Raw genomic sequence first — 13,001 nt, 5'->3', positions numbered from 1 at the left:
CTGAGGATTTTCTCCCCTGCACCCACTGTCGGTTTAACCACCTCAATACTGGACACTTTCAACCCCTTCCTGCACAGGCCAATTTACAGCTTTAAGTGCTGTTGCTCTTTGAATATTTACTCAGTCATGCAACACTGTACCCATATGAAATGTTATCCTTGTTTTCACACAAATAGTTTTCATTTGTTGGTATTTCATCACCACTGGGTTTTCAATTTTTTACGCGATAAATGAAAAAAGACCAAATATTTTGAAAAAAAAAAAATGCGTTTTTCTTAACTTAGGTTATAAAATTTTGTAAATAAGTAATTACTCTTCATAAATTTTGACCAAAAGTTTTACTGCTTTATTTCTTTGGTAAAAATAACCCAAATCAGTGCATATTATTTGGTCTGTGTGAAAGGTATAGCGTCTACAAGCTATGTTACCAATCAATGAAAATTGATCATACCTGATGTACTGACGGCCTATCATTTCTTGATGCCCTAAGACCCCTGCCACACTGAGGCGCTTTACAGGCGCTACAGCGCTAAAAATAGCTCCTGTAAAGAGCCTCTCCAGTGTGAAAGCTGGAGTGCTTTCACACTAAAGCGGTGCGCTGGCAGGATGCTAAAAAAAGTCCTGGAAGCAGCATCTTGGGAGCGGTGTATACACCGCTCCTAAACAGCTCCTGCCCATTGAACTGAATGGGCACTGCTGCCGAACCGCCGGCAGCGGCGCTTTGCGGGTCGTTTAAACCCTTTTTTGGGCCACTAGCGGGGCGGCTTTAACCCCGCAAAAACGGCGGTAAAGCGCCGCTAAAAATAGCGGCGCTTTACCGCGGACGCCCCAGTGTAAAAGGGGTCTAATATACCAAGACAGTACAAATAGCCCCTTTTTGGAAAGTAGACCGTTCAAGGTATTTAGTAAGAGGCATGGCAAGTTTTTTTGAAGTTTTTTTTTTTTTTTTTTTTTTTCCCCCATAATTGTTTAAAAAATTAAGAAATTAAAAAAACTATTTTTTTCACAAAAAATTAATGTTAAGTAATTTCTCACACACGGCATAAGCATACTTGCAACTACACCCCAAAACAAATTCTGCAGCTCCTGAGTATGGCAATGATACGTGTGTGAGACTTTGACAGCCTGGCCACATGAAGTGCAATATCCAAGAAGCACCTTCAGGCATTATCCACTTTAAGACCAGAACTTCTGACACTTTTTGTTTAAAAAAATCACCTAGATCCCCCAAACATTATATATTTTTGTAGCAGAGATTTGCGCAGTGGTTTTTCGAACGCAACTTTTAGTAAGATAAAATATGGTTTTGCGTCAGGTAAATAGATACTAAACGTGTCACGCTTTAAAATTGCACATGCTTGTGAAATGGCTCCAAACATCGGTATTTAAAAATACAGCTGTGCTCATAAGTTTACATACCCTGGCAGAATTTATGATTTCTTGTCCATTTTTCAGAGAATATGAATGATAAAACAAAAACATTTCTTTCACTCGTGGTTAGTGTTTGGCTTAAGCCATTTATTATTAATCAACTGGGTTTACTCTTTTTAAATCATAATGGCAACAGAAACTACCCAAATGATCCTGATCAACACCCCAATCTTCCAATGGGGGACGCTAGTTCTGGTGACCTGGGGGTCCCCGAAGGAATTCCCCTAATTTGCAGGGATTTCCCCTCACTTCCTGTTTTGGTTATGGAACAGGAACTGAACGGAAATCTCTGTTATGGGACACAGATGACAAAAAATGAATTGGGTTATAAGTCTCCCTTACTCTCTAAAATGGGGAAAAAAAAGTTTTGCCTGTAGTTCTACTTTAATGTGTTCTCTTTAACCAATCTGTCCATGACTAAAGATATGACTCTCATTCCCTATATACTCACATGTAGGATGCGAGGGAGGAAAGCCCATTTGTGATAACTAGTCGGATGCTGCGATTGATGTGCATGTAAGGCTTACAAGCTATTACTTCACATCCTCTTTTAGTTTATAGTGCTTATTACACTTCCTATATATTATACAATTTTAGGACTTCAAAATTAAATATCGTATATTACCAATTTTGCCTTCCTGGCATTGATTCTGTGGTGTTATATATACATTGTTTGGATTTTCATTTCTCTCACACAGGTTTATTCCCCCAATATGTCACCAGAGTTGAAAGGCAAATCAAAACAGGCTCTACAAAAAATGAACAACATAATAACCATAGATCCTAGTAAAAATAAGACTAAGTAAATTACACATCTATTTTGAGCCCCCTGCCCAGTCCATTCCAATGGAAAGCTCTTAATTGTGCAGTGGCAAGAAAAAGCAAATGAACCCCTTGGAATTTACTGTTTTTCTGCAGCAATTTGTTATAAAATGTGATCTTATCTTCATCTACTCTAAGATACAACAGACAAACACAATAGGGGGAATCCGATAAAGCTGCTGCTCCACATTTCTGTCGTTAATCCCTCTTGTATCTAGAGGTCGACCGATATGGGTTTTTCTCTGGCCGATGCTGATATTTAGAAATCGCGGTGGCCGATGGCTGATATGTGATGCCGATTTTTTTGGGCCGATATATTAGGCCGATTTTTTTTTTTTTATTTTGTTTTCCCCCTTCATCTCATAAAATCTAACAGTTAGACCCCTTTCACACTGGGGCGTTTTTTTAGGCACTTTTGGGCTAAAAATATCGCCTGTAAAGTGCCTGTAAAGCGGCTTCCCTACAGTCTCAGTGTGATATCCCGAGTGCTTTCACACTGAGACGATGCGCTGGCAGGATGTCTTTGGAGCGGTGTATACCGCTCCTCCACCACTCCTGCCCATTGAAATGAATGCGCACCGCTGCCGAAGCGGCTGCAAAGCGTTTCGGCAGCAGCACTTCAGGGGTGCATTTAACCCCTTCCTCAGCCGCTAGCTGGGTTATAAGCGCCCCGCTAGCAGCCGAATAGCGCCGCTAAAATGACGGTAAAGCGCCGCTAAAACTATCAGCGTTTTACCGTCAACGCCTGCCCGCTCCAGTGTGAAAGCAACCTTAAGTAATAAGTGATACAGAAATTTTTTTACATTTAAACATTTATTGAACAAAACAAACCTCTAACTATATCTTAAATATTAAATACACAAAAACAGGTAACCAAAACTTTTGGACGAAAAAAAATGGGCTAACTTTACTGCTTATTTTTTTTTTTTTAATTTTATTTTAAAAAATTGCGTTTGAAAGACCGCTGCGCAAATACCGTGTGACATAAAATATTGCAACAACCGCTATTTTATTCCCTAGGGTCTCTGCTAAAAAAAAATATATATATATAATGTTTGGGGGTTCCAAGTGATTTTCTAGCAGAAAATACAGAATTTTTACTTGTAAGCAACAAGTGTCAAAAAAGATTTAGTCTTTAAATGGTTAAACTGAGAACTTCTACACACAGAGTTCAGTCTATTGATAAAAGAACCCGAAGAGATACAAATGTATCTTCTTATCAGATTTGGCAGGCTGCCCAGAGGAGGAGAGAAGAAACCTTCAGACAACTTGCAATTGACTTCTATTACAGAAGTCATTTGCAAGTCCCGCTGAAGTTATAATCGGCTTTTTTTATCAGCACAATCGGCCGATGCCGATTAAGTAAAAAAAGCCAAATATCGGCCGATGTATCGGCCGGCCGATATATCGGTCGACCTCTACTTGTATCTGTATTGTGCCAAATTCATAAAGCATTTGCAACACTTCTGGTTCTGACAGCGACTAGTGCACCAAATTCAGGTAGTTCTAAAATGCTCCGCTTTTACATTGTGTCGCATTGAACGCGCCAACTGTATAAGCAGAGCTAATCAGGACCAACTCACTTTTGGCGTACAGATTTTGAAAACGTGTCACGTGCATTCTAAGAGTGGCACAGCATGAACTAAATTCAGAGTACAAGTTCCAGACCGGTACATGAATTTGGCGCATTCTTTACCACTTTTAGAATGCACGAGAGACACTTTGCAAAATCTGTCTGCGCCATTCTATATGAGTCCCAGGGAATGTGCTTATAGTGGTTGTAAAGTCAGAAGGTTTTTTTTCTATCTTAACGCATTAACATAAAAAACCTTCTGTGTGCATCATCCCCCCTAATGCTTACCTGAGCCCCATCTAGATCCAGCGATGTTGTAGGAGTGTCTCGACTACCCGGGACTCGCCTCCTCATTGGCTGAGAGAGCAGCACGGTGCCATTGGCTCACGCTGCCGTCGATCAGTCAGTCAGCCATTGAGGAGAGAAAGGGTGGGGCTCCATGTCTGAATGGATACAGTGTGGCTCGGCTTGTATGCCCTCATAGCAAGCCGCTTGCTGTGGTGGCACTCCCAACGGTAGGGAGGGGCCAGGAGCATCACAGAGGGACCCGAAAAGTGAAGGATCCAGGCTTCTGTGTGCAAATCCACTGCACAGAGCAGGTAAGTATAACTTGTTCCTTTCCTGAACACACCCTGCTGCACAATGCTGGAGGGGAAAAAAAGTGAACTCAGACTAATTGCATCAATAAAAGCTAATTGGAGACAGTAGTTTGCACACCTGGAGTCCAAATAATGAAATTAATTTAAAGATGTGGTTTAGAGCTACTTGATAAGGCAGGCCATACACGGTTTGAATCTCGGCTAGTTCAGCAGGAACAACCAGCTGAGATTTGAACCGTTAATGAGCAGGCTGAATGTACAAAGTGTATTGATCGATCAACTTGTCTACAACCAGCCTGCCGGATCCGCTTCCAAATATCGCAAGCGGCTGCTACAGACGCTAGTAATAATCACGGTCTTCCCCCTACCCCTGGATACAAAGCGATCTCAATGTTTAGAATAGTGTTTCTCAACTCCAGTCCTCAAGGCACCCCAACAGGTTTTTGGGATTTTCCTCAGTTGAAACAGCTGTGGTAATTACTAAGGCAGTGAAACTGATTAAATCACCTGTGCAAAATAATGGGAAGCCTGAAAACATGACCCGTTTGGTCGCCTTATGGACTGGAGTGTAGAAACACTGGTTTAGACATCCATCAGTCAACAGTGTTGCAGGGCAGAGTGTGTGTTAGGGCTAGAGAACAACTTCACCTTTCCTCATCTAAATAACATAGAGGGGAGGAGTTCTGTAATGTACTGAGGTGAGTTAAAAAGTTTTCCCCTGCTTTTATTCATGTTTTCTCTTTTTTTTCACTAAGCAAACTTTCTGTGGACTTCCATGCACCCCGAGTGACTAAAGTGCAGAATGTCAGCACAATGTGCATTCTTCGCATGGCAGGTTGCAGTTCAAATTGGGAGCATATAGGGAAGTGTGGTAATGCTGCAGCTGAATTTAGCTTTGTCACCCTAGGAAGGGATGTACTTCAGCATACACTTTGCTGGTATGATCAGCAGGAATGATTTGAGTAATACCTAGTACAAAAAATAATAGATTGTGGCTTACAAATCCTTAAAGGCGATGGCTGCATTTTTTTTCCTTTATTCTTTCGCCTGGTGATTCAGCCAGATCACCTCCTGTCTAAAGCCTTGTACACACGGTCAGATTATTGGACACATTTTCGTCAGTTTTTTGTTTGCTAGTATCAAATCGAAAATGAAGAGGGTACTCGCCATCAGAAAAATTTCTGACGACAGAATTTAATGTCAGAAGTGACGTAATGAGTTGAATTAATAAATCAGAATAAGTGCAAATCGTCTGCCTGAAGGGGGGGGGGAGACACCCACTTGACCCACTTGACCCAAAGGTGGTGGGTGAAAAATAGAGAAGGGCTCCAATGGTGTAGTATATACTGGTAGTTTTATTGTTAAAAGGTAAAACCGAGCCGGAGGGAACACACTCCGTGAAGCAATATTAAAAATTCGTAAAAATAGCCGGCATTAAAAAACAAACTAACACCCGTGCATATCATGGGGCGGACTGTGTGATGACGTACAATGCGTAGCCTTCTCTATTTTTCACCCACCACCTTTGGGTCAAGTGAGTGTTTCCCCCCCTTTCAGGCAGACGATTTGGACCACTCCAAGCTGGAGACGCTGGACACATCAGCTGTGTTGGACGCCATCACTCCACGGTCCCCGCAGAGGGCTAAATCTGCTTGCATGCAAGACCTTGCCAATAGGGAGGTCCACCATTTAGGGTAAGGGTCCACCTTTAATATTTTTGGATTTACTTCAACTGAGAGTCACATCTATACACTCCTCTCATCTCCCTTCATCTATATGGGTTATAGCTTGATGGATCGTGGATGTGTTCTCCTATTTTCATAAATTTGATATACACTCATGGAACTTTTTTCTGTCGTTCAGTTTATGGACTATATTCGCTATTTTCACCTTTTTTCACTGTTGACGAGTTTTGTTGTGTTTAGTGATATATTAATGTGATCACTTATTCAGTGCTTGATACATTCAAATTGTTTATATATGTGTTTTCTGTACACTAGTGCACATTCATTTTAAGATATTTATCCATTGCACTTTGATTCATGGACGTTTAATTTAAATTTTTTTTCAATATCATCACACTTGCTTACAGATTATGAGCGCACTTATTTTGATTTATTAGTTTATTTTACACAGATATTGGTGTTTTGTTTGTGCCGCTATAGTCTTGTTTTTACATTTGGGTTTTTCAGCGCGGTTTTTCTAATTTTTTTTTATTTTTAATGAGTTGAATTGTTTTGTGTGTGTTTTCATTTCTGAGCATGCCTAGTCTTGCTCTTCAGATTTTTTTTTTTGTCAGAAAACCATACTAATGAAAAGAAAATCGGACGTTGTGGTCACATCAGACAAAAATTTTCAAGCCTGCACATCCAGTCTTTGTCTGCCGAAAATTCGTAAACGGCTGTCAAAAGCAGCATGCGGTCAGAAAATCGGCAGACCGTTCATCGGACGAAATTTATCTTCAGAATTTCTGACCATGTGTACAGGCCTTTAGACCCCATACACACTATTAGATTTTCTGCAGATTTTTGTCTTCAGATTTACCAAAACCATGTAGTGCAAGGGCCTGCCTGATCGCATTCAAATTGAAACTCGTAAGGTTTGGTTAATCTAGAGAAGAAATCTGCAAAAAATCTAATAGTGTATATGGGGTCTTAGAGTGGCTCCACTCTAAGACCCCATTCAGAGCCACCCTTTGACAGCAGCATTGTCTCCCTGTAGAAAGAACGTAGTGTTAGATGCACTAGCAAATTTGGATAGGACTTGACTAACAAATTAAGGTCTACCTCCAGCAAACACTTTTTATTCAGTTACAGGAAAAGATTTTGGGGGTAAAGGTTTCACATAAATGAATAAAAGCTGAATATTGTAAGGACCTAGGCCAGTGTTTGCTTCTTTTAACTCTCTAGCTCTCACTTATACTGCCATATTTGCTGGACAGCTTGGTCTGTTAATGGAAGCATAAAAACAGACTTACTGACTTCAAAAAAACTCATGTTGCTACTATATTAAAGCATAGGAGTTGCTAAATATTACACTTTTGCTTTAAAATTTTGATACACTTTAGTGGTTGTAAACCTCTGAAATGAAAAATTAACAAAGCATATACTTCTATAGTGTGTACTTGTCTCAATCCAAAAAAAACTAGCGTGATTTGTAGCCTTTCTGTCCTCTCTGCTATCTGCATGACTCACTTCTGATCTCCAGCACACAGCAGGTGATTGACAACCTCCGCTGTCCATGTTTCCTGTGAGATGGTGTAGAGGGGGCTGTTACCATTCCCTCCACTTGAATCTCAGATTACACTAAACTCTCTCCTTTCTGTGCTGAGCTTTGTGTGACATCAGATTCCTGCCTCCTGAAGCTCAGAAAGGTTGTGTAAACTGCACTTTGAATGGCTGTATAGGAAAGGGCTGCAGATAATTGGGTACAACTTATGTAGGAGGATTTGTTTCATCTCTGTGTAGCACCTGAGGCTAGTCACTCCACTGGGTATATATAAATGTTTACAACCACATTAAATTAAAGTAGAAAATATAAATTAAACTTCTTGCCATTACAGGAACAATGTGTAGTGACATTTGGTTTATGTGTTTGGGTTAGGTGCACTTTAAATCATCGTAGTCTTCTGACTGATTATTCTTCGTGGTGGTTTGCAGAAGAGTCAGTTACCCATGCAATATTATTTTCACTAGTGTCTAAATTCCAGTAAACCAAAAATTGTGTTTTGCCAATTTGAAAAATTCCAGTACATGTATTAGGATATTTGACATTTTATCCACAGACCACAAGAAATAGCACTTATAAACCCCCTTCTGGTCCTATTTGGTGGTCCTTCAATGGGTTTATGGGCCAGGACCCAATCGCTGATTGGCTGTCAGGGTTGTCCACAAGCTGTCTGTGACTCAGCTGCCATGGACACACTTGTGCAGTGTGTGGGCATTAAAGCTCATCTCCCTGCTGCTGTACATATGCATTAGTGGTCAGCAAGAGGTGCAAAGCAAATGTTACCGGTCATCTCCAGATTGTGAGGTTGAACGCAGTTCCCTATTTAGTACCCATAAAAATACGCATTTGTTTCATGGCAATACACAATTCTGCTGTGGAATTTAAATGATGATCAGGTAGTATTAAGGGGACAATTGTTTAGCAAGTAAATAATTTAGAAACCTTTACACCATAAAATGTATGTAATACTTTACATATATATGCAAACATTTTCCTTACGTTTGCAGCACTTTACTTACTAGGCCTTTTTTTCCCCCCTCCTTTCTAGGCTAAAGAAAAGCAGACAAGAAGAGCGCAGGAAGCAAAATAAATAAAAAAAAAAAAACCTTGCTGAAGGCAAAAAAAGAAACAAGTCTAGCTTCTTTTGCATAGTTCTGGAGGAAATCAGCAATCAAAGACTTTTTATGTTATTCACATGTATTGCAAATATTCCAGTTCTTTTATACATATATTTATCACTATTTGAATTCCTACCGCTGGCACACATTTACAGTTATTACAGAAAGCCCTGTACAGATTGTGCTACTATTAAAATGTGTTTACAAATATAGTGGAAGATGATGTATGGACTTGTCCATTATTAACATAATTACCTAAAACTATTTTATTAGGCTCCATTCACACCTGAGCACGGGCGGAATCACGGCAAATCCACCTGCGATTTCAAATCGCTTTTAAAACATGGGATGCGTCTGCACTGTCATTACTTCTAATGGCACCCCAGTCATGCCACGAATGTCAAAAAGGAACACAAGCTTCTTTTGGGGGCGACAAAATCGGGTTGTTATTAGACGTAATGACATTGGAAACGCCCCGTGTTTTGCAGCGATTTGAAATTGAGGGCGGAATTGCGCCCACGATCAGCTGTGAATGGAGCCTTAGTTCCAGGAATATAAAAAGTAAACAAAACAGGCTTCTTTTTTCATCCTTGTGGGGTTTTTTAATGATTATTTTGTACTTTGCCCTTATTGACATTCCTTTACGTTTGGATAATCATGACAATTATACATTCAAACTCATCCCTATGTAGCATTGTTCTGTTTAAAAAAAAAATATATATATATCTTTTTGTGTACTGAGCTGTTGTAGGTCCCTCCTTTACCATTACTTTTTCTGTTTTTGTTTTTTCGTATGGTGTAATTGACAACTTGCTTACAAGTATGCTTTTCTATTATAGTTATACTGGGGATTTTTGTCCAACATTTTAATTTTCTTACAAAATAAAATGCTCACTTTAATTTAATAATGACATGGAGGAGGATGTTGAAGAGGTTTTTGGTGTTTGCAAATTAAATGGAAACCAAACCTATTTTCCCCAAGTCATCCTCCAGGGCGGTCATATGAAAAATAGGCTGCTCTTCCTACAGGAAACCCAAGCACACAGAGAAATTGATAGCTCCCCACCCACTACTGCCCTTCAGTTCTTGTGCTTCCTGAACTCCTGTAGGCACATGCACAGCAACTACCGTTTGTTTTATGATTACCTTTTCGCCTTTCATCTAGGAGGTGCCTGGGAATGCCTTGCCAAATCTCTCTGCCATCAACAGGTGAGGTGGTCCTGTTCCAAGGGTCAGGTCGCTTTTGCTACATCCTCCCTGATTGTAACCTTTGGTTCTTCTTTGCCCCACCTTTCCTGCTGAGGCTGCCAGATCCATCTGGGGCGCTCTGGTGGGCAGGTGAGGTGCCATTACAGGGGCTCCTTAGTAAACCCCAACAGTACAGGGGAACTGTGCATGCCTGCCAAGGTCCATCCAGTTTGCAGGCAGAATGGGGCGGTCATCAATTCCATTGGTTCTTGGAGGTGCATTAGTGGTTATCGCTCTCACTACAGCATGCATGGCAAAGCCTAATATGTGTGGCACAATTAGATATTCTTAAATGTATTTTATTAAAGCGGAGTTTCACCCAGAAGTGGAACTTCTGCTTGTTTCTTTTGTCCCAATCCCCCCCACCCCCCCCCGCGCCTGTTTTTGTGTTTGCCTCAGTCGCCGGGCCAATTGGAAAACGCAGCACACTTTGCGCATGCACAATAGGGAACTAACTGTGAACCTGAAAGACTTCACTGTCGGGTTCCCTCACCGGCAATGGCGGCGGCTGCACCCGACAGTCAATCTGAAGATCTGCAGTGGTGCCGATACCGCGGGCTCCCTGGACAAGTAAGTATCCATATATTAAAAATCAGCAGCTGCAGTATTTGTAGCTGCTTACTTTTAATTTTCTAGGTGTGGGCGGACCTCCACTTTAAGCTGATAAAATCCATATATGATCGCATAGTGCAGGTTACAGGTTCCCTTTAAGGAGACATCGGGTGTATATTAGTCCACTAATGTCATTTCTGATGATCAAACAAACTGTAGGTACTTTTTTCCTTAAAGATCTATAGTCACAGTATATGTTTTCATTTTATTGAAAACATCAAAATTGTAATAGAAAAACAAATGATATTTTTGACAATCCAATATAAGCTTACATTAAAAATATCCTTTCATGTCTGTAGGCCATCTTTCACTTTTCCTCTTTTCATGGACTCCCTGCATATTTTTCAGTTTCTCCTCTGCTGTTACTTTCAGTTTCTAAGAACTACATATCCCATGGCACCTTGCTACCTGCAAGCTGTCATTCCTGTACTTACTGCCTCCTGAAATTTCTCCTCCCAGCACCTCTGTACTTCAGGAGGTAGGCTCTGTGACAAAGTACCTACTAACCGGGTATAGTTTGTCCCAGGATTCAAGGAAGTAACTGTTTAAACATTTCAAGATGAAAGTGGTAGTAAAGGCAATATTTTTATTTTTACCTACTTATAATAAAGCTTATCTGTAGGGTAAATGAATACCTTCTAAAAGCGCACCATTTAAGAGATATGCTAGGGTGCAGCAGCCGGTGGCATCACTGATGCATGCGCTCTGGGGTGACGCCATACCCGTGCTGTTCCTTCAGAGCCCTGTGGCATGCGTGGGAGTAAAGTCATCACTGCTCAGCCATTCTGCAGCGGTGACCGCATGCTGCTGGAGGACTTTTTTTTTTTACTAGCCATTTTACAAGCCTTTACTACCGCTTTAACAGAAGTAAACTAAAAATAGCTGAGAATCAATGTTGAAAAATATACCGGTAAATAATTTTACATTTGGACTATAGATCCCAGCCCAGGCCAATTCTGATGTCTTCTTCATGTAAAAAGCATTATTTTTTTGCTAGACATTTACTCAAAGCAGAGGCCCTAGATCAGTGATGGCGAACCTTGGCCCCCCAGGTGTTTTGGAACTACATTTCCCATGATGCTCAGCTACACTGCAGAGTGCATGAGCATCATGGGAAATGTAGCTCCAAAACATCTGGGGAGCCAAGGTTTGCCATCACTGCCCTAGTTGGTGGGTGTTGCAATTTTTTGTCACACTATATGCGCAGCAATTTTTTGGGGGGAAAAAGTACTTATATATTTTTTTGCATTAAAAAAAAAAAAAAAACACACTTTTTTTTTGTAAAATATGATGTTATAGCAAATAAATAGATACCTAACCTCACGCTTTAAAATTGTGCACGCTTGTGGAATGACAACAAAGTTACTAGTTTAGAGTTACACAGGAGGTCTAGTGCTAGCATTATTGTTTTCGCTATAATGTTCACTGCGATACCTCACATGTGTGGTGCGAACACTGTTTACATATGTGTGCATGTATGTTCGTTTCTGGATAGGGGCACTTTAAAAACATTGTTTTAATAATTTATTTTATTTTTTACACTGTCCCTTTTAATTATATAATAAGGCATGACAGATCCTCTTTATGAAGACATAATCCCAGATCTGTCCTACCCTGGAAAGTATGAGATCAAAAAACAAAACAAAAAAACATTGATCTCGTGCTTTCCAGAACAAAAAATAGCGGTGTTTACATCTGCCAGAACCAAAAGTGACTTCATGATGTTTTACAGCCTCCTAGAACCACAGAGATGTCCAGAGACTGGTCCATGATAAGCTCTAGGATTACCCGGTGGTACCACCGGATCGCATCACAGGCTCTCCCGTGCTATCAGGCGTGGAGGGACATCCCATCCTGCTGCCTGTAAAAGCAATCCAGCGGCTAACTAGAATGGCTTTTCCAAAAATGGGAATTTCTAGCTGGAAAAAAAAAAATACTGGGATGATGCCTGTAGCTGCAAGCATTATCCCGCTATAACAAACGAAAGTCATGGACATCCACCCATCGGGAAGTAGTTAACATACAATTTATTGTACAGAAACTGGAGAAATTGAGAGGCTTAGAACTGGAATGTGGAAAGCAATAGCTCTCCCTCTGGCATCAGTTTCCATTGGACCAGCTACCAAACAAGTAATATAGAAACAGTACGTGACTGTAGGATGCTCTCACTTGATGGTAGATAAAGCCTATTGGCCAGTAGCTGGGGAGTGAGCACTTATTCCAGAACACTGCAAGAAGGTCAGTGCCACCTGATCTTAGTTTTGTAATCCATTATTTAAGTATGGAAGTTTACAAGTATCACTTTCTCTCTTTCTTCTCTGCCTTGTGTATTATAAAGGTGCACTGATATAGCTGTTTGATCTTATTATG

At 40.5% G+C, this 13,001-nt stretch overlaps 1 protein-coding gene across 4 annotated transcripts in view; it reads left to right on the top strand.

Annotated features, from left to right (window-relative positions):
* The window catches only part of UCHL5 (ubiquitin C-terminal hydrolase L5), a 129,539-nt gene extending 119,860 nt beyond the window's left edge, over positions 1-9,679 (top strand). For 3 of the 4 annotated variants that reach the window (XM_073592779.1, XM_073592780.1, XM_073592781.1), the window contains one exon: positions 8,702-9,679. In XM_073592779.1, coding sequence (XP_073448880.1) covers positions 8,702-8,743 — 42 coding nt within the window. In that variant the 3' untranslated portion in view covers positions 8,744-9,679. Of the gene's footprint in view, positions 1-5,982; positions 7,540-8,701 lie in introns of those variants that run through there. The other variant, XM_073592778.1, reaches the window with a different exon arrangement.
* Positions 9,680-13,001: the final 3,322 nt, after the last annotated feature.

This window comes from Aquarana catesbeiana, linkage group LG07 (assembly GCF_042186555.1).
Source record: "Aquarana catesbeiana isolate 2022-GZ linkage group LG07, ASM4218655v1, whole genome shotgun sequence".
Taxonomy (NCBI): Eukaryota; Metazoa; Chordata; class Amphibia; order Anura; family Ranidae; genus Aquarana; species Aquarana catesbeiana.
Note: the sequence above shows the minus strand (reverse complement) of the source record. Positions and strands in the feature narration are given on the sequence as shown.